Source organism: Dipodomys spectabilis, unplaced genomic scaffold (assembly GCF_019054845.1).
Source record: "Dipodomys spectabilis isolate Male_0828 unplaced genomic scaffold, ASM1905484v1 ptg000067l, whole genome shotgun sequence".
Classification (NCBI taxonomy): domain Eukaryota; kingdom Metazoa; phylum Chordata; class Mammalia; order Rodentia; family Heteromyidae; genus Dipodomys; species Dipodomys spectabilis.
Window position 1 is genome coordinate 5,691,514 of NW_024870744.1, and position 25,036 is coordinate 5,716,549.

At 52.6% G+C, this 25,036-nt stretch overlaps 1 protein-coding gene across 3 annotated transcripts; it reads left to right on the forward strand.

The window, feature by feature from the left end:
• The first annotated feature begins 13,217 nt into the window (after nt 1-13,217).
• Nucleotides 13,218-24,651, forward strand: Gfi1b (growth factor independent 1B transcriptional repressor). 3 transcript variants are annotated; one of them, XM_042681145.1, is made up of 7 exons: nt 13,218-13,238; nt 20,440-20,559; nt 20,999-21,122; nt 21,725-21,996; nt 22,726-22,863; nt 23,051-23,300; nt 24,450-24,651. In XM_042681145.1, exons 2-7 carry the CDS (start codon nt 20,527-20,529, stop codon nt 24,626-24,628), a joined length of 996 nt encoding a protein of 331 aa, XP_042537079.1. In that variant the 5' UTR covers nt 13,218-13,238; nt 20,440-20,526; the 3' UTR covers nt 24,629-24,651. The 3 variants fall into 3 exon arrangements, with proteins under 3 accessions (XP_042537079.1, XP_042537080.1, XP_042537081.1); XM_042681146.1 differs by having other exon boundaries at nt 23,135-23,300; XM_042681147.1 differs by having other exon boundaries at nt 13,224-13,238; nt 20,985-21,122.
• Nucleotides 24,652-25,036: the final 385 nt, after the last annotated feature.

Here is a 25,036-nt window from a genome sequence, read left to right on the forward strand (position 1 = left end):
GAAAGACCATGAGACTCTATCTCCAGATAACCGGAAGTGGTGCTGTGGCTCAAGTGGTAGAGTACTAGCCTTGAGCTGAAGAGCTGAGGGACAGCGCCCAGGCCCAGAGTTCAGGCCCCACGACCAACAGAAAAAAAAAAAAAAGAATCTCATGGAATTTGCTGCCAGGGCTGGCTTTGCATTGTGATCCTCGGATCTCAGCTTCCTGAGTATCTAGCATTACAGGGGTGAGCTGCTGACGACTGGCTCTTTTTCTTTGCTTAGCATTTTTTATTAAGTTTTTTATTGTGAGAATACCATACAGAGGGGTTACAATTGCATGAGCAAGGTAATGAGTACATTTCTTATCAAGCATTGTTGCCTCCTCCTTTGTTTCCCCTAACTATCCCTGCCCTCGTACCTTCCTCCCCCTCCCTGCCTCCCTGCTCAGCATTGTTTTGAAGCTCTGTCCAAACTGCTTCACATACATTTAGCCAGTGGCTTCTAACCACTGACAGTTATCCTCTCCACCTTCCCAGGCATCAACACAGCACACACTCAGAATCTGACTACAACTAGAGAAAGCAAGGGCGTGCAAGTAAGCTGGAAGACTCATTCTAGTATCATCTGTCCTTGGAAACATGACATCTATATTAATTCATTTTCTACTAGTATAACAAAATACCTCAGGCTGTATAACCTATACAGAAAAGAGGATAGAAAAGAAAATTGGAGAGAAATAGGGCGTGATGCCCCGGCAATGAGTAGGAGGCCAACATAGAAGTGTTGCACCAACTTACTGGCAAAGGTGGTATTTGAACTTTGCCTCTGGTTTAACCAAGAACTTGATAAATAGTGTCGAGAGAAAAGAATTTACAGCAGGAGAACCCAGTTTTGCAATGGTCTGGAAGCAAGACCACACAAACAGTAGGTTTGTAGGATATATAAGAGGTAGAAAATGGGGCTGGGAAGGTGGCTTAGTGGTAGAGCGCTTGCCTTGCATGCATGAGGCCCTGGGTTTGATTCCTCAGTACCACATAAGTAGAAAAAGCTGGAAGTGGCACTGTGGCTCAAGTGGCAGAGTGCTAGTCTTGAACTGAAGAGCTGAAGGACAGTGCCCAGACCCAGAGTTCAGGTCCCACCACTGGAAAAAAAAAAAAGTAGAAAATGAAAGTGTGGTTCAAGTGCTAGAGTACTGGCCTTGAACAAAAGAAGCTCGGGAGCAGTGCCCAGGCCCTGAGTTCAAGCCCTGGGACCTGCACAAAAGGAGGAGGAGGAAGAGATCATCACACCTGTAAGCCTATTCAAGAGGTTAAGAACTGAGAATCACAGTTCAAAGCTAGCTGGGGCAGACAAATCTGAGAGACTATTATCTCAAGTTAACCACTAAAAACCAGAAGTGGAGCTGTGGTTCACATGGTAGACTACCAGCCTTGAGCAAAAAAGCTAAGCAAGGCTTTTCATTCAAACCCCAACACACACACACACACACACACACGCTGACTAAAAAGTCTGAAACAAAGACCAGAAGCTAGGTGACCTCAAAACAAAACAAAAGAAAACATCTTCTGCCTGGCAAACAGAAAAGAAAATGAGCAAAGCAAGGAAATAATAGGCTGAGATACAACCCTTTGCAACTTCTGCCACAAGCCTTCCTGATATGCACAAAACTCACAAAAATTTCAGTCAAGAAATTATTTGCTAGAAGAAAGCCAGCAAAAGACAAGAACAGAAAGTGTATGTAAATGTAAGACATGTTAAATGACCCTTAGCCATATGAAAGGACTTGGCTTCATTCCTGGTAAGGGAAACACAAATTAAAACTGCCCTGAGATACGACTGTTAGCCTATCACATTGGCAAAGATTAGACTAGGTTCTCAGGAACAGTCCTGTGTTCTGTGGCAGAAGAGCAAAAAGGTACCTGCTCTATAGAGAAGGATTTGTTCACGTTGCTGGACGTTCTGTACGCATCCTTACGTTAGCATGCCATTACCACCTCTTAATGTTCATGCAGATACAGGTACCTTCACACACATACAGCATTAGCTCTCATTTGTGCTTGTGCATGGGTGTACACTTCTTTCATGAAATCACAGCTTATAGCTCTTGGTTGTGCAGATTTAGGAACAGAGCATGGCATTGACAGCTGGTGAAAACCTCTGAGGCTGCATCATAGCATGGCTTCGTGGAGGGACTGGGTATGAGCTGCCCCCAGTGACCTTACCACCTCCCCCAAGCCCTGCCTCTTAAAGGTTCCACTACCCTTCAACATTACCACACAAAGAACCTAGCTTCCAGCACACAAAGCCTGAGGCACAAGCCACATTCACACCATTCCGAGGGAGCAAGGTCTCCTTTATATAAACATGATCAACGGAGAAAGAAAGATAAAATTAGAAGAATTGCTATTTTGCAATGGCCAGTTTAACTGGTTCTGTCAAAAATTAGAAACAGCCAACCACTGGTGGCTCACATCTAAGCCTTACTACTCAGGAGGCTGTGATCTGAGGATGGATGTTCAAAGCCACCCAGGCAGGAAAGTCTGTGAGGCTTTTGTGTCCAATTAACTACCACAAAGCCAGAAACAGAGGCTGACTCAAGTGGTAGAGTACCGGCCTTGAGTGAAAAAATTAAGGGACAATGCCCAGATGCTGAGTCCAAACTCAAGTACATCACACACACACACACACACAGATGCTGAAAACTGGGAGCTGTGCACAGCGGGATGCTTGCTTGGAGACAAAGACCTGTTCCACAGTTGCTCCTAAACTCACCTTTATGCCTGATTACTGAGTATCACCACTTACACCAAGGTGGAGCAAGCTTGGTTTCCTCCTAAGGCAGGGACACCCAGGTCTGTGTCATATGTAAGCCTGAAACACCTGACTTGAATCTAACCAAGCCCTGGACTTCCCGGGTATGGGAAATGGAGGCCATGATGTCTCCCTTGGCTTTTTCACTCAAAGGCTGGTGCTCTACCACTTGAGCCCTGCCTTCATTTCCAGCTTTTTGCAAGTTAGAGATAAGAATCTCATGAACTTTTCTGCCCAATTGGCTTTGAACTGGGATCCTCAGCTCTCAGCCCCCTGAATAGCTAAGATTATAGGCATGAGCCACCAAAGTTCAGACAGGGATTTTTTTTTTTTGGTCGTGGGGATTGAATTCGGGGCCTGGGTGCTGTCCCTGAGCTCTTTTGTGCAAGGCCAGCACTCTACCACTTTGAGCCACAGCGCCACTTCTGGTTTTCTGGTGGATAATTGGAGATAAGAGTCTCACAGTGACTTTTCAGCCCAAGCTGGCTTTGAACCACAACCTTCAGATCTGTTTCCTGAGTAGCTAGGCTTACAGGCATGAGCCACCAGTCCTTGGCCAGAATTTCATTTTTTAGCGTGTCATTTAGATCTGCAATGTGTCGTGATCAGAGTCACCTCCTCCATCAATCGCTCTCTTTCTCCTCTGTCCATTTCCAAACCAGTCCTAGCAATGCTCACTGTTCCATGGTTGCACATGCACATAAAGTAGTTTGGTCTCATTCCCCTGGGCTTGGGCTCTTCTTCTTTTTTTTTTGGTCAGTTGTGGGGCTTGAACTCTGGGCCTGGGCGCTGTCCCTCAGCTCTTCAGCTCAAGGCAAGCACTCTACCACCTGAGCTACAACGCCACTTCGGGTTTTCTAGTGGTTTATTGGAGATGGGAGTCTCATGGTCTTTCCTGCCCGGGCTGGCTTTGGACCGTGATCCTCAGATCTCAGCCTCCTGAGTAGCTAGGATTACAGGTATGAGCCACCAGCACCCGGCTGCTTGGGCTCTTCTTGTAAGAAAAAAACTATAAAAAAACAAAAAACCATTATTGAAAGTAGTCGGTAGAGGGCACTGTTCCATTATAAAGTAAACCAACGAAGCATAACTCAAACAGTTCTTGACATTTGTCTTGGTCCTGATACCCTGCAAGTATGTGTGTGAATTGTAGGTTCAACAGCTCAGGGAGTTGCTGGTACTTTTCTCTGTAGTTACATGATCATGTAAGAAATACTCTTGTTTTCAGGAGAAATTTACTCAAGTGTGGGTGAAATAGGATGTCTGCAGTAACTTTTCAAAATATTTTATGAAAACTTAGATTCTATATACTGCTCTATGCACATCGAGAGAGAAAGCACACAAGATAAATGTCATTACCAAAGTTAGGTCCTGGAGCCAAGCGCAGTGGCTCAGGTCTGTAATCCTAGCTACTTGGAAGGTGGAAATCAGGGGATCAAAGGGGAGAAGAGGATCGCAAGACTGACCAATGGAGGACGCACAGGGCTGGGTACAGCTGTGCAGCTGTCATCACCAGCCACACAGGAGAGCTCAGAAGGAGGGAGGACTGCAGGACAGGCCAACCTGGGCACAGAGTGAGACTCTACCTTGAAAATAACCAAAGTGCAATGGGGCTGGAGGTGTGGCCCAAGCGGTAGAGCACCAGCCTTGTAAACGCATGAAGCCCTGAGTTCAGTCCCCAGGACCACCAAAGCTACCTGTGTACACACTGCGTGTGTGTGTATGTGTGTGTGGTGGAATGTCCGTTAGGTATGATTTATTTGATTTTCTGTTTGAAAATGTTCATGCTATGGCAGCCAGGGCACATCCCTAGCAGGCCGGTATGTGTGGCCTGTGCCCATACGTAGAGACACCACAGACTCCGCCATGGATTCCCCAATCATTCTAATTTTAGACCTAGTAGTAAAGGAAAAGTTCCATGGAGCCCCTCCAGTTGTGCTTGAGAAAGAATTGGAAGATCAGAATTCAAATTCTCACTCAAGGGAGACTGCAAGGGGAAAAGATGCTTGGATCCCAGACCTAGTTTTGCCTCCTTCCTTCCGCTTTCCAATCTGGGACGGCACGTGTCTCCCAGGAGATTTTGTCTCTGGGTGTGCATTTTTAGATTCATTGTGGTAAAACACACATGACATAAAATATGTCTTTAAGCTGGGCACCGGTGGCTCACACCTGTGATCCTAGCACTCAGGAGCCTGAAATCTGAGGACTGCAGTTCAAAGACTATCCAGGCAAACAAATCTGAAAGACTCTTATCTCCAATTAGCTAGCAAGGGGAGGTGTGGCTTGAGAGCTAGAGCTCCAGCCTTGAGGAACAAAAAAACAAAAGCTAAGCAAGAGCCTAAGGCTCCCACACACACACACACACACACACACACACACACACACACACACACACACACAAAGTGAATAGTTAACTTATCATAATGTCTTCCAGATTCATCCACATTGCGAGCTTGTGTCCCTAGGTAAATCCGGGTAATGCTAAAGATCGCTTTTTGATCCTCACAATGGCCACTGGTTGCTCCTGTCTCTTGGCTGTGATGATTCGTGCCGTGAAGGAGGTGGAGGACTACTTCACACCCCTTCTCTCAGCACCTTGGGGATTGCTGGAGCTGAGAGTACTTTGTGAAAGACTCTTTTCTGCCGGGCGCCTGTAATCCTAGCTATTTAGGAGACAGACCTGAGGATCATGGTTTGAAGTCAGCCTGGGCAGGAAAGCCTGTGAGACTCTTATCTCCAATTAACTACCAAAAAGCTGGACGTGGAGTGGTGGCTTGAGTGGTCAAGCACTAGCTTTAAGGAAAAAAAAGCTAAGGGACAGTTCCTAGGCCCTGAGTTGAAGCCTCAAGACTAGTAATTAAAAAAAAACATGCTGGGCACTGGTGGCTCACGCCTATAATCCCAGCTCCTCAGGAGGCTGAGATGTGAGGATCATGGTTCAAAGCCAGCCTCAGGCAGGAAAATCCGTGAGACTCTTATCTCCAATAAACCACCGGAAAACCAGAAGCGATACTGTGGCTCAAGTGGTAGAGTGCTCACCTTGAGCTGAAGAGCGCCTAGACCCTGAGTTCAAGCCCCTGACCGACAAAATAAAAACCATGACTTTTTTCTGCCTTCCAAATGAGCTTATTAGGAATATCCTTTTCAAACTGCTCCCTTTCATCTTGTAGAGATGCTTTTTTTTGGGGGGGGGGATGGAATCGGTCATGGGGCTGGAATTCTGGGCCTGTGCACTGTACCTCAGCTCTTCAGTTCAAGGCTAGTGCTCTGCTACTTGAGCCACAGTGCCACTTCTGGTTTTCTGGCGGTTTATTGGAGATAAGAGTTTCACAGCCTTTCCTGCCCAGGACTGGCCTTGAACCATGATCCTCAGATCTCAGCCTCTTGAGTAGCTAGGATGACAGGTGTGAGGCACCGGCGCCTGGCGTTGCAGAACTTCTTTACACACCACCATCCAGGGTGTACCCAGTGTGGTCCCAGGACCCCCTCAGCCTCCCTAGGCACCCTCTGGTGACCGGAGGGGGAGGGGACACTCTGTACCCCACCCCACCCCCCACCATACACACATGAATAAGGAGCTGCAGGTGGTGAGCAAAGCACAGGCTTGGGGGGCTCTGACAAGCCTGGCTGGAGAAAAATCTGGAAAGGCTGTGGGTATATGCAAAAGAGATGCAAATCGGGTGCAAATTCCAGCGGTGTGGATTCCACCCCAGCCTCTGCCTCCCAGCCGTGTGGATCAGAGCTGAGACAGACCACAGGGCATGGCTGGGAAAAGAGAAAAGCTTCGCAGATGGTCCTTTGCAAAGATGCCACATCCCCCGGAAGTCTTCCCCACAGTGGAGCTGTTGCCTGGGTCTGGCGATGGCTGTGCCCTCCACCCACAGATGTGGAGGAAGAAAGGCCTCTTCAGCTCATTCTCTGGTCTCCTGCAGCCATCCAAGCATCTGCGCTGTCATCTATGGGGGGGGGGGGGAGTGCTGGGAAAGCAAGGGCCTTGGTGGTGATGGCGGAGTCCTACTGACAGACTCTTATGAACACACAGGCCTGCACCTGTGTGTTCCACACATGCACATGCTGTATGCCCTCATGGCCTGCTGGGAAGGGTGCGGCCTAATTCAGGCATCACACACATGTATGGTTCTCATCATAATAGATGGGTGTGGGGGACTGGGCCATGGGGCCTCCTGGGCCTGGGGTTGGTATCTGGCTTTCCAGCACATGGTCTGTTGACCAGATTCCCCATAATTCCAGGTCTCAAGATGCTCTCCAGGACCCCAGAAGGCTCCTTGAGCCCCTCTATCTGGGTTAGCCATGAACTAGGCAAACGTCAATTCCCTCTTCCAGCTCTGCAGCCTAGAGCTGGATTTTGGGGCGTTCCTAGAACACACACACAAAGGCAGATGTCACCAGGAGTTTATAGAGCTGTAACCAAATATCAGGTGTTTCATTAATGATCAACCAGCCATGTAAATTTTGCTCAGGCTGACACCGACTGTTCTGTTGGATTCCGCATTCTCTAGCCCTAAGCTCGACTTTGACTGTCCAGTTCAAGAGAGAAAGGGCAGCCGGGCGCCGGTGGCTCACACCTGTCATCCTAGCTACTCAGGAGGCTGAGACCTGATGACTGCGGTTCAAAGCCAGCCCCGGGCAGGAAAGTCTGTGAGACTCTTATCTCCCATAAACCACCAAAAAACTGGAAGTGGCGCTGTGGTAGACTCCCCAGGGAGTCAGCTGGTGTGGTCCAAGCATGACTGCTCCATGGGGTGTCATTTCCAGTCCACCCAGCTGAGCAGAGAGCTACATGTTTGCTTCCTTGTTAATTGCCTCTGAGATTTGGGTTTTGTAAAATCAGGCGTCAAGATTGGAGATGAAGCTGGGTGCCGGTGGCTCATGCCTGTCATCCTAGCTACTCAGGAGGCTGAGATCTGAGGATTGTGGTTCAAAGCCAGCCTGGGAAGGACAGTCTGTGAGAATCTCATGTCCAATTAACTAGCAAAAAGCCAGAAGTGGAACGGTGGCTCAAGTGGTAGAATGCTAGCCTTGAGAGAAAAAGCCAAGTGAGAGAGATCGAGACCCTGAGTTCAAGCTCCAGACTGGCACACACACACACACACACACACACACACACAAAACCACAGTATTAACAAAACAACACAGACTGATATTCTGAAAGAAGCTGGAGTCTCAATCTTGGCTGTTTCTTATGGCTGGGTAAACCCAGAAAATAATTCTCTGTGCCTCAGTGTCCTCTTCCTTTCCTCCTTCTCCTCTTCCTTCTTTTTTTTCTTCTTCCTCCTCCTCCTCTTCTTCCTTCTTTCTTCCTCTTTTTCTCTTCCTCCTTCCTCCTCTTCTTTCTTCTTCCTCCTCCTCCTCTTCCTTCTTTCTTCCTCTTTTTCTCCTCCTCCTTCCTCCTCCTCTTCTCTCTTCTTTTTCTCTTCTTCTCCTCCTCCTTCTTTCTCTTCTTCTCTCTTCTCCTCCTCCTCCTCCTCTTCTTCTTCCTCTCCTCCTCCTCCTCCTCTCTCCTCTTCCTCCTCCTCCTTCTCCTCCTCTTTACCCCTCCTCCCCCTTCCCCCTCTTCTCCTCCTTCTTCTCCTCTTTCTTCCCTTCCTGGTGGTTGGTAGTGCTAAGGCTCGAACTCAGGCCTGGATGCAATCCCTGAGCTTTTGTGCTCAAGACTAGCATTCTATTCGAGCCCCACTTTTGCAATGCAAGCAAGGCAGGCCGGCCGGATTAGAACTCTGATCTCTGTGGTGTGGCTTATGCTGTGCTTCCTGACCTCAGTCCTGTCAGGTGTCCTGCTCCCTGAACCCAATGATCCTACCTACTCTCCTACCAGGCTCTTTTGAATAGCTTTGTGAAGTAGACGCGCCACAAGAGTTTCCGCTGGGATGTTGGCCAGCTCTGTCTGGGACTGCTGGAAGCAGGCAGACTGAAGAAAGGGCTGAGCTCACAGGATGGGGGAGATTCCTAACCATGTGATTATGCAACCAAAGATCAATAAAGATGAATTTGAGTTGAAAGATGTTACACACACATACAAGTGGAGGAGAGATGGAGAGATGGAGAAGGAAAGAGGGAGAGGAAAGGAGACAGATACAGAGGGGGAGGGGAAGAAAGGGAGAGATGAATGCAGAGTATAGAGAAACTGAAAAAAGCTACATTGTTGGGCACTGTTGGCTCACATCTGAGACCTAAGGATCATGACTCAAAGCAAACCTCAGGAAAGTCCATGAGACTCTTATCTCTAATAAACTACTAAAAAGTAGTTTATTGAGATGTAGCTCAAGTGGTACAACACTAGCCTTGAGCAAAAAGAGCTTGGGGACAGCGCCCAGGCTCTGAGTTCAAGCCCCAGGATGGCACACACACAGAACAATACTAATGGGGGAAACAGAAGTTCCTATTCTTTTGTTTTCTATCCTTCTCCTCTGACCAAATAGTACTCTTGTGATTTAACAGCAACCTGTATACAGATGCTCTTTTTTTTGCTGGTCATGGGGCTTGAACTCAGGGTAAGGTTAGTGCTTCTACCACTTGAGCCACAGCACCACTTCCCGTTTTCTGAGTGGTTTATTGGAGATAAGAGTCTCACAGACTTCCCTGCCCAGGCTGGCTTTGAACCGTGATCCTCAGATCTCAGCCTCCTGAGTAGCTAGGATGACAGGTGTGAGCCACCGGCGCCCGGCTCAGACGTGGTGCTGTGGCTCAAGTGGTAGAGCACTCGCCTTGCGCTGAAGAGCTGAGGGACAGCGCCCAGGCCCTGAGTTCAAGCCCCACAACAGACCAAAAGAGAAAAGAAAAATGAGGCGGCGAGAGCGCCACCGCGTGGCCGCGTGGAGAATTGCTTCACGTCATGGCCCCCCTCCCTTCCCCCCCCAGGACACGGAGCGCCTGCGCAGTGGCGCTGTGGGCAGGAGGAGCAGGTAGGTGCTGAGCACAAACGCCTGGAAAGGGCTCCGCCAGTCACCCCCGATGGCTGAGTGGGACGCTTCACCTTACCTGCTGCGGCCTACAGGTCTGCGCACTCTTCAGTGGGCACAGCGCGCAGTCTTCTGACCCCAGGACGCCCAGACGGACCCAGCGCCCACCCCGCTCTCCAGAAGCCCCTGCAGGGCGACGACCACTAGGCCCGGGCCTAGGGTTCCAGGGCGAGGGGGCTCTAGTCACCTCTGTTGCATTTTGTGGCCATTTGGAGGCTGAAACAAACGCTCGTGCCAGGGGCTGGGAGCCTAGCCTGGCCCCCGAGGCCCACCTAGCACAGCACAGCAACTACCACAACCCTGGTCCACCCAGCATCCATCCAAGCCGTCTTCACGGAAGACCCCAGCAATGCCCTCAGCTCCCTGCCCAGCCCGGGGCTCCCTGGAAGCCTCTTCCTGCAGGCTGGCATCTTGACCAAGACCTGTGTCATGCTGGGCCGGCTGGGAGTGAGCCTCAGTCCTGTTCTGCTGGCCTCACTGAGCAGCAAGTGAGTCCCCAGGAGCCATCGAGCAGGACAAGATCCTTCCAGTCACAGACAACCCAGTGGACTGTGGGAAATCTAGGAGACGTGTCATAGGTAGAGAGCTGACCTGGGCCGTGAAGGAGAGGGTAGAAAAGAACTCAGGGCCTCGGCACTGTCCCTTAGATTTTTCACTCAAGGCCAGTGCTCTACCAAATGGAGCCACACCTCCATTTCCAGCTTTTTGCTGTTCATTGGAGAGAAGGGTCTCCCATGTTGACTTTGACCCACCATCCTTAGATCTCAGCCTCCTGAGTAGCTAGGATTGCACGCATGAGCTGCTGGTGTCTAATCTTGTCTGGTTTTTGTTTGAAACCTTCTGTGGTTGTTGTTGTTTTTTGGTCGGTTGTGGGGCTTGAACTCTGGGCCTGGGCGCTGTCCCTCAGCTCTTCAGCTCAAGGCGAGCGCTCTACCACATAAGCCACAGTGCCACTCCCACCTGCTGTGGTTTGAAGACATATCCTTCTGAAGTTCACGTTGGGACGTACAAGAACAGTGGAAGAGATGAAGCCTCTGGTGGTTGAATCAGTGCCCTCATACGGGGACTGAGGCAGTGAGCCCGCATCTCTGCCCGTCTGTCTCTTCTGCCTTGTAAAGACACAGTCTTAGCCCTCCTTTACACCCCAGTGGAGGAAAAAAGAGACCTTTGCCCAGACACCAAATCTGCCAGCACATTGATTTCTGACTGTAACCTCTAGAACTGTGAGTGATAATCATTCATGGTTTATAAATGAGCTGGTCTCTGTTACATAGTTATAGAGCAAGAGTGGAATAAGACAGCCCACCCCCACCCCCGCCACCGGCTCCTTGTCTCAACAGGTGCTCAGTGGATGTGTAGTATGTAAGAGAGGGAGGAGGGAAGTGGGGAGGACTTGGTGCAAGAGAGTTGTCCAGGAGGAACTACTGCCCAGTGAATGAGAGAAAAGTGAATCAGTGAATTAATGAGTGGGTGAACAGGTACTGTGCCTTTCACCTGTAATCCCAGATACCAGAAGGCTAAGATCCAGATGACAGCCAGCCCAGGTTTGGGGAGTGAAGGCAAGAGAGGCAGTCCAGAAGACTCCATCTCCAATTAAGTAGCAAAAAGCTGCATTGGCATGAATCAATTATTAGGAATCAGCCAAGCGAGTGGAGCAAGAATAAGGCACTGTTAGGGATCAGTGGCTTATGCCTGTCATCCTAACTACTCAAGAGGGTAAGATCTCCAATACCAAAAGGCTGGAAATGGAGCTGTGGCTCAAGTGGTAGCGTGCGAACCTTGAACAAAAAAAGCTAAGGGATAGTGCCCAGGCCTTGAGTTCAAGTCCCAGAACCAACACACACACACACACACACACACACACACACACACACACACACACACACCCCACAAATGAAACTTTGAGTTGAAACCCCAGTGCTGGCAAATAAAACAGAACAAAATAAAATAATAAAATAAGGCTCAGCAGGGAGTGTCCTGCTGATGACGTGTATCTAATGAAGCAAGAACACAAAGGATTTGTCCAGGTTGGGAAAATTTAGAAAAACGTTCTTATATATTACTAAAATTTTCTGCATCATCCAGAGACTATTCAGGATGTTTCTTTGCATCTCTTTTGGCCAAGAAGAAAGGCTGAGGCCGAGGCTGACTGCCACCTGCCTGTGGTGGGCAGTGGGGACCCCAGCACCGTGCCCACGCATCTCCTGGAACTGCTCTCTCAGCCCCCAATGAGGGCTCCAGGGCTGGGCAGAAAGGCCTCACCTGAAACACCCTTCTTTCCACTTTGAACCTTGGACTTGCAGTTTAAATCGAGGCTTCCTGTCGCCAAGTCTGTTTTCTTTATGAGGGACATGTAATCTCCCTAGTGCTGGCTGGAAAAGCATGCAAATCAGCTAACAGTGCTATTCTGTGGCATTCTCCCTTTATGCAAAACCTCCTGAAATAAATCAGTCTTCCAAAGAGGGAGGGCAGAGCAGGAAGGAGATGTGGGACCAGGGGATGGGGCATGGGGTGCCAAGCCTGTGGGTTGGTGGGGGGGACCCCTGAGGCCCCCTCACTGGACTTGCTGTCTCCTCTGTTGCCACCAGAGGGCAGCACATGCTGGCCCTGGGACCCCATGCTCAATCTGGACAAGGGCTCTCTGTGGTCCAGGGTCCATGGCCCCCAAACTCACTCCCATACCTCTACTGCTCCAGCCTGTCTACAGGCCACGGTTTTCTAGTGGTTCCTGGATTACCTTGCCCAGTGCCTATTTGCAAATAAACATTTTACATTTTCCTGGAGGACATCCAAAGACGGGTCGGTATGGGATGCCCACACCACCAGACCCTAAGGCCAGAACGCTGAAGGGAAAGAGAAGGAAGAGATGGAGGGAGAGAAGAGGGGACAAAGAAGGAGGGCGCAGGAGAAGAAGAGAGAGGAGAAAGTGGGGGGGGGGAGACAGATGAAAAGAAAGAGCAAATGAGAGAGGAAGAAAGAAAAAGGAAACCACATTTTAAAAGTTATGCCACTCTATACCAAGGCAAGAATTGTTAAGTAAATGCTTTCACTTTTTTTTTTTTTTTTAAACCTACTAACTTGATCTTTCCTTCCTTTCCATCCAGATGTTGTGCTGGGGAAAGTTCTGTCTGCGAGCTGAGGGTTAGCAATGAACAGCCAGCGGTTTCACTCCTGGGAGGTTTTGATAAGCAAATGGGCCCCCGGCTCGCGCACGCTCCCCATTGGTTCCTGCTTCGCCGCCAGATTTTGACACAAATAATCAGATTGAAAATCAGGGAGGGAAACAGAAGAGGAAAACACACACACGCACACACAACAGAGAAAAAAAGGAGAAGTATCTATTTGTGCAGAGAATCACCAAGCTGACGGAGTGGAGACAGTGCCCAGGGCCAGCCTCCCAGGTTCCCAGAGCAGCCAGCCCTCCCCAGAAGCCGGGAGTCAGGAGGGCACAGCTCCGCCCGGCAGGTGAGTGAGAGAGGGGTGTCTGATCCTCTCTTGAAATTTGCTTATCTGGCTGAGACCCTGGCTGGGCCAGATACCTCTTTCCTTTGGAACTGAGAGGAAGAATAAGGTGGGTGGAAGAAGGTCTTTTCTGGGTTGGATGGGTCTTTCTTCAAGCCTTGGAATGAGGACGGGGTTTTATCTAGGCGCCCTGTGTTTCCCCTGAAAATTTTCAAAAGTTCATTTTAAGCGGTCACACTTCGTCCACAGGCACAAAGTCACACCGGCACCCCAGATCTCCCAGTGCAAGCCACAACACAGGTCCAGGCACCTGAGGTGGTGTGTCTTCTCTGAAGAAATGTTGAGCCCCAATGTCCCTTGGTCTCAAAAGTTCCCAGGACCCTTGAGAATCCAGGACCCTCTGGAGCCCGCTGAGGGGCCAGGACAGTGACCCCAGGCTCCAGGCACAGCGGGGCGGCTGGGGGAGGCACGATCTCGAGTCTCTTCTCCTGGAATTAGGGTTCACACCTTGTCTATCTGTTTCTGGAGAAGCCACGATCAGGTGTCAGGTGGCTGGAGAGAGGGGCTCACTGGCCACCGGCTGGTGGTGTGTGCCTGGGATCACTGCCCTAGAGAAAGTTCACAGCTTTATCCCCTCGCGGGGAGCACATGAAAGGACCACTTCGGGCTGTGGGCTGGCAGCTGTTCACTGAGCTGCACCTGCTCACGCGTGGGTTTCTTAGCAGGCAACAAAATATGTCCTCATCTCATGATGGTGAGGTTGCTTGTTCTTAGAGGTCTTGCAAAAGCAGTTCACTTTCCTTTCTTTCTTTCTTTCTTTTTTTCTCTCCTTCCTTCCTTCTCCCCCCCCTCTTTCTCCCCCACCCTCCACCCTCCTTTTTCCTTTCCATCCTTTTGGGATTTTTTTGGTACCAGAGTTTGAACTCAGAGCCTCATGCTTACTTGAGCATGCGCTCTACCACTTGAGCCATGCCCCAGCCCTTAGAAGCAATTGTTGTGATGAGAAGATACACAGTTCCTCTAACTCTCAGATTTGGGGAGCAGTATGCTGCTGCTTCTCCTGCAGAAAGTTCTTGGAGGAAAATGTCCAAGAGCTGGGCATGATGTAGGTTTGAACCTGCACCTTTAGAGTCTCTCACAGGGGGCAGAATGGTTCCCTTAGCTCCCAGGAGGGCAGGATCCGATGCATAAGGCCTTATCTACTAGACAATTATGGGACCAGATAGCCACAGATCACACATACACTCTCTCTCTCTCTCTCTCTCTCTCTCTCACACACACACACACACACACACACACACACACACACATCTGGGGGCTGAATGCAGGGCCTTGCACGTCCTAGACAAACACTAACACTGAGCCACCTCCCTAGATCCCTGTTCTCTTTCAGGGGTCACAGTTTTGCTATGATGACCAGGCTGGTCTTGAACTTGCGCTTAAACGATCTTTCAGCCTCAGAATCCCCAGTAGCTGAGACTACAGACAGGTGCTAACATGCTTCCCAGAGCTGTAAAATGAAAACTCTCGTAACACTTAAACTCTGAACCTGTTAACCAGTACCTCTCTACGTTCCCACTCCAGCCGCTGGTGACGTCTAATCGACCACAATCTGTGGGTTCACCAATAAATATTCCACTTGATCTGCCCTTCTGTGACTGGCTTATTGTGCTTAATGAAACATTCTCAACATTCATCACATCCCAAGTGTCAGATTTCCTTCTTTTGTAAGGCTGAGTAGTATCCCCTCGAATGGTCTGAGATTTTGCTCCTCCGTTTGCCTGTGGCTAGACCTTGGGTTGTTTCTTCCCCTCTGTGAATTAAGCCTCTCTGATTGTGAGTGTACAAATGTCTCCCTGACACCCTGCTCTCAGAAGATAATCCACTAAGTTCAGACATTAAGTTCTCTTCGGGCATGACCTGGACTGCCGAGTGTGATTCCTGTGTGGAACTGCTCTGTGGTTTATTTGTCTTTGTACATGAAGGAAGTCCAAAGGTTGCCTCGTAGCTACTGTGGGATTCCCACCCGTTCCGAAGAAGGGGATGCTGGTGCCGATCACCCGTCACCGTCACCGTGGCTCAGCCCTTCGCACAGTCAACGGATCATACACAGGCTTTTAAAGCAAAAGGGAAGTTTAGAAATCTCTTAGCCCAACCGTCTCTTGAGAGATAGGAAAACCAAACCCAAGCCCGGTGGGCCATGGGGTCACAAGCTCAAGGTCACAAAATCGGACTCATCCCCAAGGAGAGGACTCTCCTTCTGGCTGATTTGCCCCCACCTGAAGCTGGGGTTCAGGACGCTGCCTGGGTGCTGGCTGCGCCCCTCCGGGAGGCAGGAGTGGAGATTCTGAGTCTGAGTCCAGGACCCTGTGGATGGAGGGTAACACGAGGCTTCCTTCCGGAGCCCCGATATCATCAACGCCTCTGTTTTATGAAGAAATCCGGGGTTTCTTTCACAATCTCTGCCCTTAGCGCTCAGCATGGGTCCGTGTGAATCAAAACTGGTGGTTGTTAATTAACTCCATTATGGGTGATTGGTTCCTGTTTTTTTTTTTTTTTTTTTAAATTCTCCTTCTTGTTCTCTTTCTTCTTTCCATTGAGCTCACAAGGGCCAAAAGGAAGTAGTTCACTGGGCATGTTTGGCTTCTACTGTGGGCTTGGGGGGGGGGGGGGGGAGAGAAGGGGGCAAGGGGGCTAGGCATGGGGTCCCTGCCACTTTGTGAGACTTAGGAGAGAGAATACCAGAGAGAGAAGAGATGGGGCTCCGCAGAACCGCTAGAGCAGACATGAGGTTCAGCCTCATCCATCGGGGTAACCACAGGAACTGAAGCCCCGTGCCCAGCATGGCTGATGGAGGCCACGGCCACTGTGGTGTGGTCCCAGGTCCCCGGGGAGCTGGCGGGCCCAAGGGCGGAAGGTCAATACAGAAATCTCTTCCTTACCCGCCCTCTGCCTGCAGCCCTCCAGACCTGACACGAGGTCTTGGGGCATCTGGAAAGACTTGAGTACTGCACAAATCTGAGTATTCTGCCTTGCAACCCGGTCTTTTTTTCTGGTCCTTGTTTTGTTTATGTGCCGTTCACAGGGCTGGAATTTAGGATTTGGCTTGATGTTTTTCCCTTCAAAGCCAACGGGCTACCACTTCAGCCACACCTTGACTTCTGACTTCACAATAAGTCTCACAAACTTTCCTGCCCGGGCTGGCTTCAAACTGGGATCCTCAGATCTCAGCCTCCTGAGTAGCTGGGATTATGGGTGTGAGCCACAATGCCTGGCTTCAGCTCCCCGTCTTCCACTCCTTCCACAGCTCTGCCAGTGCCTCTGTGAGGACCACCAGTGAGCGACTCTGGGAGCAGTTGGCCAGGGGTTAGAACCGAGTGGGACAGGGGCTGTAACCCTGCAAGGACACTGTCCTGTCTGTCAGCCTCCTACGTTCAGCCCAGAAAGACTCCCCACTTCCCCAGCTGAGGCTCAACAACACGATGCCCTCCCGGGAGCCGTAATCACTGCCCAGTTTCCCTCTGTGGTCTGTAGCTCCAGAGAGAGAAGCCCATGAAGGGCACTACACAGCCCTTGGCACACAGCTTTGAAGACATGCCCATGCTATGGTCTGACAGTCAAAGAGGGCAGAGGCAGGGACTAGAGCCCTGCCCTGCTCCCCCTGGGAGTCCTGAGCTCCTCGCATGAAATGATGGGGCAGGCCACAGAACCAAGGTCCAGGGGGGACCCAGTTCCACCTTAATTTATGGGGCTCCCCTCCCCTCCAGCTAGGGTCTGGTCTCTCTGGAGTCTTTCCTGAAGCCAAGTGTCTGATGAGTTCAGAGGAAGAGAGGAGAGGAGAAGGGGGCCTGGCTGCAGGGGAGAGGCAGAAGAAGGACGTGTCCAAGGAAGATAAAGTTGTTGGGCTGCAGGCCCTGCCTGCCTGCGTCCCAGGGAGGAACCTCTGCTAGAGAGCTGACAGGGACCGTGGAGAGGCCGAGGCTCCCAGCTCCTCCTAGACATGGAGAGTAGGGGGGCCTTGAACTCGGCCTTGAACTCCTGCAGACCACTGTCACTCCTGGCCCATCCTCTTCAAGGCGCAGGGATGCCACCACCCAGGAGCCTCCCATGGCTGTGATATTCAAAGGGCTTTTCTTGCTCCTGACATTGAACTTTGACCCCTTACTTAGCAGATCTTGACAAGGACCGATGGGCAGGGGCAGGCTCCACACCAACAAGGTGCTGTCCAAACTCTCAGTGGGGCTCTAGGCTAGGGGTGGGGGGGCGCTCTCTCTTCTGCTTGGCTCTGGGGCATCCCTCTGGGGAGAGGGGGATCCCCTTGCTCTCTCCCCAAGCAAGGCTGAGCTCTCAGCTGCTTCTTCTAATCTCTCACCTCCCATCCAGCTCTGGGCCAAGGCCTTATCACCCAGCCCCTCGCTGTTATTCACTGGCAGCTGAAATCCTTTCCCGCCTTCTGGGTCCTGTCCTGACTGCAGCCTAGCATGGCAGCTGCGGGGGGTGGGGGCAGCAGGAGCCTCCTCCCTGGCCTCTGTCTGGGCGGGACGTCTGAGCGCGGTGGACAGTGGACCCTGGAAGGCACTCTGCCTCCGGAGAGCTTCCAGTGTGGGGCGGGGGTGTGAGGGTGTGAGCATTGGCAGGGGAGGTCAGCTGCCGCCAGGAACTCTACCCTCGACCTGGGCAGGTCCTTGAACCAGTTTGGTCCTCCATGTTGGCTCCCAGCCCCATCACTTGGGGGTTCAGAGGTGGTGCCAGGCTGGGCCACCTGTGAGTTGGATCTGGGAGTGGGTGGGTGTTCAGGTCTTCCTGCGTCCACAGTGAGATGCCAGGTCTGGGGTGGGGGGTCCTCTCATGGCTCCCTCCACTCCTCTGAGAGAGAAGGTCCCTCCCCTCTCTGGATCCTGGAGCAGCCCCTAGACTGCCCAGTAATGCAGCTCTGCCAGCGCCACTTGCCACCCCTGCCCTCTAGGTGGCTGCAAGCCTTCTGTCAGACTGCCTTGTACTAAGGGACTAGAATGTTCTCAGCACAGCAGGGCCAGACATCAGATCCTATAGAAAAAGAAATGGGCCAGGTGCTGGTGGCTCACGCCTGTCATCCTAGCCACTCAGGAGGCTGAGGATCGCAGTTCAAAGCCAGCCTGGGGAGGAAAGTCCGTGAGACTCTTATCTCCAACTAACCACCAAAAAGCTGGAGGTGGAGCTGTGGCTCAAAAAACTAAGAGTGGGGCTGGGAAGGTGGCTCAGTGGTAGAGTGCTTGCCTTGAACAAGAATGCCCAAGCTGGGCTGGGAAGGTGGCTTAGTGGTAGAGCGCTTGCCTAGCATACATGAGGCCCTGGGTTCGATTCCTCAGTACCACATACACAGAAAAAGCCAGAAGTGGTGCTGTGGCTCAAGGGGTAGAGTGCTAACCTTGAGCAAAAAGAAGTTCAGGGACAGTGCCCAGGCTCTGAGTTCAAGACTAGGGGGGGAAAAAAAGCTAAGAGAGGGGCTGGGAATGTGGCTTAGTGGTAGAGTGCTTGCCTAGTATGCATGAATCAAACCCTGGGTTCGATTCCTCAGTACCACATAAACAGAAAAAGCCAGAAGTGGGGGCGCTGGTGGCTCATATCCATAATCCCAGCTCCTTAGGAGGCTGAGATCTGAGGATTGCAGTTCAAAGCCAGCCCCATCAGGAAAGGCCATGAGACTCTTTATCTCCAATAAACCACCAGAAAACAGAAGTGGCATTGTGGCTCAAGTGGTAGAGGGCTTGCTTTGAGCTGAAGAGCGCAGGGACAGTGCCCAGGCCCAGACTTCAAGCCCTACAACTGATTAAAAAAAAGAAAGAAAGAAAGAAAAAGAAAGGAAAGGAAAGGAAAGAAAAAGCCAGAAGTGGCGCTGTGGCTTAAGTGGTAAAGTGCTAGCCTTGAGCAAAAGAAGCTCAGGGACAGTGCCCAGGCTCTGAGTTCAAGTCCCAGGACTGGCAAAAGAAAGAAAGACAGAAAGAAAAAAAGAGAGAAAGAACGAGAGTTAAGAAAGAGTTAAGAGACAGTGTTCAGTTCCTGAATTCAAGCCCCAGTACCCCAGTACCAGAGAGAGAGAGAGAAAGGAGAGGGGGAGACAAAGAGAGGGGGAGAGGGAGGGGGCATCTAGAGAGGTTAAGATCTGCCCCCAGATTGCAGTGAGCTGCGTCTTGCCTGTGCCCTTGTGGTCCAGACCTAAGCTCAGACCACTTCTTTCTGCAGCCCCTAACACTGGATGGCTCCGGTGCTCAAAGGCAGGGTCCCAGCAGCGGGCTGCGTGCAGACCCCTGCCCCGCCTCCCCTGCCCAGACCCAAGTTCGCCCTCTCCCAGGGAGCAGGACAGGCTCTGTAGCTGGGGTAATGAATACAGTTCACACACTGGGCAGGGTGACCCACAGAAATAAATCCTCCTATAGTTCTGGGTCTACAAGTCCAGAAACCAAGTGCAAGCATGGTTGGCCCCAGGCAGAAGCTGCAAGGAGACCTTCCACGCCTCTCCAGCTCCCGATGACAGATGCCCTCCTCAGCACCATTGGCTGGTAGACCTTTAAAAAGTGTGTTGGAGCTGGTACTGAGATTTGAACTCAGGGCCTGAGTGCTTTTTTGCTCAAGGTGAAAAACCACTTGAGCCAAGCTCCACTTCCAGCCTTTTGGTGGCTAATGAGAGGTAAGAGTCTCAGGTGCGAGTTCTGCCCAGCCTGGCTTTGAATCTCAACTTCCTGCGTAAGCAGCCAGGACTCCGGGCGTGAGCGACTGCATGGGGTGAAGGGTGTCTGTGCTGCCACGTGGCATTCTCCCTGGGGTGTCTGTGACCTTCTGTCCACGTGTCCCTCTTCTAGCAAGGACACTGGTCATGCTGAGTTTCAGCCTCCGTCTCAGCCCATGCCTCCGCATCTTGACTTGGTTACATTAAAAAGAACAGAACAAAAAGCTGTTTCCCATAAAGTCACATTCTCAGGTTCCAGGTGGGACTAGTTTCTCTTCTTTCTTGTTTGTGGTGCTCTGGTTTGAACTCAGGGCCTTGTGCTTGCTAGGCAGGCGCTCTACTACTTGTGCTACACACCTAAACTCCTATTGCAAGTGACCTTTAAGGAAAACTATTCAACCCAGTGCAGCAGGTGTTTAATTTCTGCAGGGGCTCTAAAATCCCAAGGACTTGTGTCTTTTGTTCCTCAAGGCCATTTCCAGTCCTCTTGCCTTGCAGGTGTGAGGCCAGCATTGAAGATGCCACGTTCCTTCCTGGTGAAGAGCAAGAAGGCCCACACCTACCACCAGCCCCGCACGCCCGAGGATGACCCGGTCTGGCCTCCTGCTGTTGCCCCTGGTAAGTCTGGGCACCGCCTGGTGAGGCTGGGCACCTCCGTGCCTGCCCATCTCGCTCTCTCCTCTGAAACACCCTTTCCATGTCTGGAATCAACAGCTCAGGCAAACAGGTTGAATGAATGAATGAATGATGCAGTCATCTCTCACCCTCTCCAGGTCTGGCAGCATGGGGATTGGCGCCAGTACTGTGGCATGTGTGAACATCTGAGGGCAGACAATGGAGACTGGGCTCCTTGGGCCTCCCTCCCTCCTCCCACCCTGGGGGGAGGGTCCAGAAGCAGGGGGGGAGGGGGCTCTCCCTAGGCTCACACACACACACACACACACACACACTCACTCCCGAGAAGACACGGCCCTCGCTCTCTGTGGCTCCCTGCAACCTACCTGGTCACACCCTGGTCACACTAGGGTCTCGTCTCTCCACAGTGGCCAGGGACCAGGCCCCCAGTGGCAGCCCCACCCTCAGCACCCTGCTCCCCCGCCAGCACCTGGACTGGAGCATCGTCAAGCTGGAGTCGGAGCTGCAGCTGGACCAGGGTTTGACCAAGATGGCCTCGGTGCCAGGTCACTAGCCGGGGCCCCTCCCCTTGTGTGTGCCAAGGGGTCAAGAGGGAGTAGATTGTGGGGACAGGGCCTCTTCCAGTCTTGGGGTCAGGGAAGACTGACAGGGTCACCTGGATGCCACTGGCTCTTGCCTTCTGGACATTGTCCCTTAGCCTTTTCCATTTAAGGCTGGCACGGTCTCCCCCGGAGCCACAGCTCCATTGCTAGCTTTTTGGTGTTTAAGTGGAGATAAGTCTCACGGGCTTTGCTGCCTGGCTGGCTTCAAACCTTGACTCTCAGATCTCAGGCTCCTGGGTAGCTGGGATGGCAGGCGTGAGCTCCGGTGCCTTGCCTGACCATCTTGGAGGCCCCGGAGCAGGTTGTTGGCTCCTGGATAGAGCGTTCTGGCCAGCGGCCGTGAGGGGTGTGTCCTGGGGGGGACAGCATGGGGGGACTTGGAGCCTCGGAGAGTGGAGGGCATAGTCACCCCCTCAGCAATGAACACTGGGCTTACCCTGAAACCCTCAGAGAGAGGCTGCTGAGGCGGTCCGTGGCCGGTGGAGGGCATGGGCTCTGTGCTATGTTTTGAATGACTCCTGGGCCTTGTGTCCTTGTCTCCACAGAGAAGCCCACCGCGGCGTCCCAACCCCAGGATGGGAACTCGCCCCATGCAGGGTCACCCCCTTTCTACAAGCCTAGCTTCTCCTGGGATACCCTGGCCTCCACCTATGGCCACAGCTACCAGCAAGCCCCCTCCACCATGCAGTCGGCCTTCCTGGAGCACTCTGTCCATCTGTACGGCAGCCCCCTAGTGCCCAGCACAGAGCCCCCCTTGGACTTCAGCCTCCGCTTCTCCCCGGGCATGGACGCGTACCACTGTGTCAAGTGCAACAAAGTAAGAAGTCGTGCAGACCCAGCCCTGCACCCCCTCCAGGCCCCCACGGCTGCAGGGGGTCCCCGTGGGGAATTTAGGATTGCAATGTCAGAATATAGGTCTTCATTAATCAAGCCCTGACTGTGCCCAGCCTGAGCTCTGGGAGCTCCATGTGGGTGGGGGCGCTCAGGTTCAGAGAGAACAGTCACCTGCCCAACATCTTGGCAAGGAGGCTGGAGCTGGCACAGGGGCTCACATCCTAGCTCCTCAGGAGGCTGAGATCTGAGGACTGCAATTGGAAGCCCACAGGGTAAAAAAGTCTGTGAGACTCTCATCTCCAATGTAACCCCAGAAGACAGAAGTGAAGCTGTGGCTCAAGTGGTAGAGTGCTAGCCTTGAACAAAAGAGCTAAGAGGCAACGCCTAGACCCTCAGTTCAAGGCTCACATGGGCACACGCACACACACACACACACACACACACACACACAGAGGCTTTGGCCAACTCTGGTTGCTTAACACTTGGCAGTCTCTAGGTGGGGCAAGGAAGGGGTCCCCCAGCACCCCCCTCCATCCAGACCCCATATTATAGCTAGGAAACCGGGTCGTAAAGAGAGTAAAGAATCATGAGCCATGGACAGCAGAACGGGCACGCGAGTGCGGAGCTGGCCTGGGGCGGGGGAGGCGGGGGAGGGGGGCTGGCCGGGGGCCTGCTACCTGCCGCTGCGGCCTCACAAGTGGCCCCCGCCCAGGTTTTCTCCACCCCACACGGGCTGGAAGTGCATGCGCGCCGCTCCCACAGCGGGACCCGGCCCTTCGCCTGTGACGTCTGCGGCAAAACCTTTGGCCACGCCGTGAGTCTGGAGCAGCACGCGCACGTCCACTCCCAGGTGAGCGCTCCGACTGGCCGCTCTGCTGCCCACCCACCAACGCTTGTGAGGCTTATTTTGAAAAGTATCCACGTGAGGGTCTAAGGTCAGAGCCCAGCCTCAGTCCTGGCTGGGAGGTGGGGGGCGGGGGGCGACCCCAGGGCCTGCTCCCCCAGGCCCCTCCCCAGTGCAGCGTCCTCTTCCTCAGGGCACCCCGGCCGGGTCCAGTCCTGCGCCCAGCCTCGAGCCCCCGCCGGCACCTGACCCCCCGGGGCCGCGTTTCCTCCGGCAGGAGCGCAGCTTCCAGTGCCGGATGTGCGGCAAGGCCTTCAAGCGCTCGTCCACCCTGTCCACCCACCTGCTCATCCACTCCGACACGCGGCCCTACCCCTGCCAGTTCTGCGGGAAGCGCTTCCACCAGAAGTCGGACATGAAGAAGCACACCTACATCCACACCGGTGAGTGTGCCCGGCCCGGCCGCCCACCGGCCTCCCGGCTAGACCGGGCTGGAGTCCCCAAGACGAAGGCTGCAGGCTGCTGGGCAGATGTGCAGGGCGCAGGAAGGGACCCAGAGTCCTGGAGGCATGGCCGGGAGGCAGAACGGGAAAGGCAGTGAGCGATTCATTCAGTCACCCGCTGATGAATGAATGATGCTGTCCATCATTCATTCTGCTTGGGTGTGTGCAAGTGTGCACAGGTGTCCTGTCCTGATGGTCTAGAAAGATGGGGCACCCCACGGGACAAGGACTCCACTCCCTCATTCACTCACTCACTCAGTCATCAATCCCCTCGCCAGTTTCTTCATTCACTTGCTCATCTACTTATTCCTTCACTCACTCATCACCTCACCCACTCCCTCACTCACTCACTCCCTCACTCACTCAGTAGTTGTCAACTCCTCCACTCACTCATGTAATCATTCATTCATTCACGCACTGCTTTCTTCGCTGACTCAGGCATTCCCTTGCTCCTTTATTCATTCACTCATTCCTTCTTGCACACATTTATTCTCGCACTCATCCACCCATTCAGTGATCTGCACAGTCAATCATTCAGCACTCACACAGTTACTCAGCGGCACCTGCTATTGACCAGGCGCCTCTTTTGAGCCAGGTCCTGTGCCAGCCATGGGGACTTAGTAATAAAACAAGGGGAGAAGCTGGGCACCAGCGGCTCATGCCTATAATCTTAGCTACTCAGGAGGCTGAGATCTGAGAGGATCATGGTTCAAAGCCAGCCTGGGCAGGAAAATCCCTGAGACTCTTATTGCCAATAAACCACTAGAAAACTGGAAGTGGCGCTGTAGCTCAAGCAGTAGAGTGCCCGCCTTGAGCTGAAGAGCTCAGGTACAGCACCCAGGCCCAGAGTTCAAGCCCCACGACTGACAAAAAAAACAAAAACAAAAAACAAGGGGAGAGGTGGCTTATCTAGATGTTAACCAGCCTGGAAGCCAGAGAGAAGTGTACCTTTGCTTCTCTCTCTTTTCTCATTTTCTAAGGTGCACCTGGGTAGGTCATGAGATTCAAACGTAATCAAGTTGTAGGGGGTGCTGTGGGTGGGGCCCTGCCACCCTGACCCCGCCCTGCCGTGCTGCCCGCTGGTCACAGGTGAGAAGCCACACAAATGCCAGGTGTGCGGGAAGGCCTTCAGCCAGAGCTCCAACCTCATCACCCACAGCCGCAAGCACACGGGCTTCAAGCCCTTCAGCTGTGAGCTGTGCGCCAAGGGCTTCCAGCGCAAGGTGGACCTGCGGCGACACCGCGAGAGCCAGCACAGCCTCAAGTGAGGCGGGGCCGCCGCCCGCACCTGTCCCCCGAGGCCCGCCTCCAGCTGCCAGACCCCCAATCGCACGGAGGAGGCCGTCCTTCTTGGGATCCACGAGGGAGGGGCGTGGCTGCGGTCTATTAGAGGCAGAGTGGTCCACAGGGGTGCTCAGTGTCTCTCTAGGATGGAGCATCCCAGGGGGACAGAGTTGTCAAGAGCCCAGAGCTGGGACTCGCAAAGAAACCCTTCTCCTGCCTACTCCACGGGGGCCTGGTCACCTTTGATTTTAGGTGTCCTAACTTCTGTGTCTGGCTGCCACAGGCAATCAGAGATGCCTTCCCTCCCTCCCCACAGCTGGAGATGTGGACCCCTGTGCTTCAGCCAGCCTCCCTCTCCCCAGTGCTCACTGGCCGCTGAGATTCAGATTGTC

What these genes read in the sequence shown, in the direction of transcription:
- Gfi1b (XM_042681147.1), top strand. Translation starts at nt 20,460, where the DNA reads ATGCCACGTTCCTTCCTGGTGAAGAGCAAGAAGGCCCACACCTACCAC. An exon ending in ACTGTGTCAAGTGCAACAAA is followed by an intron (nt 21,997 to 22,725) that starts GTAAGAAGTCGT and finishes GCCCCCGCCCAG; the next exon opens with GTTTTCTCCACCCCACACGG. An exon ending in GCACACCTACATCCACACCG is followed by an intron (nt 23,301 to 24,449) that starts GTGAGTGTGCCC and finishes CGCTGGTCACAG; the next exon opens with GTGAGAAGCCACACAAATGC.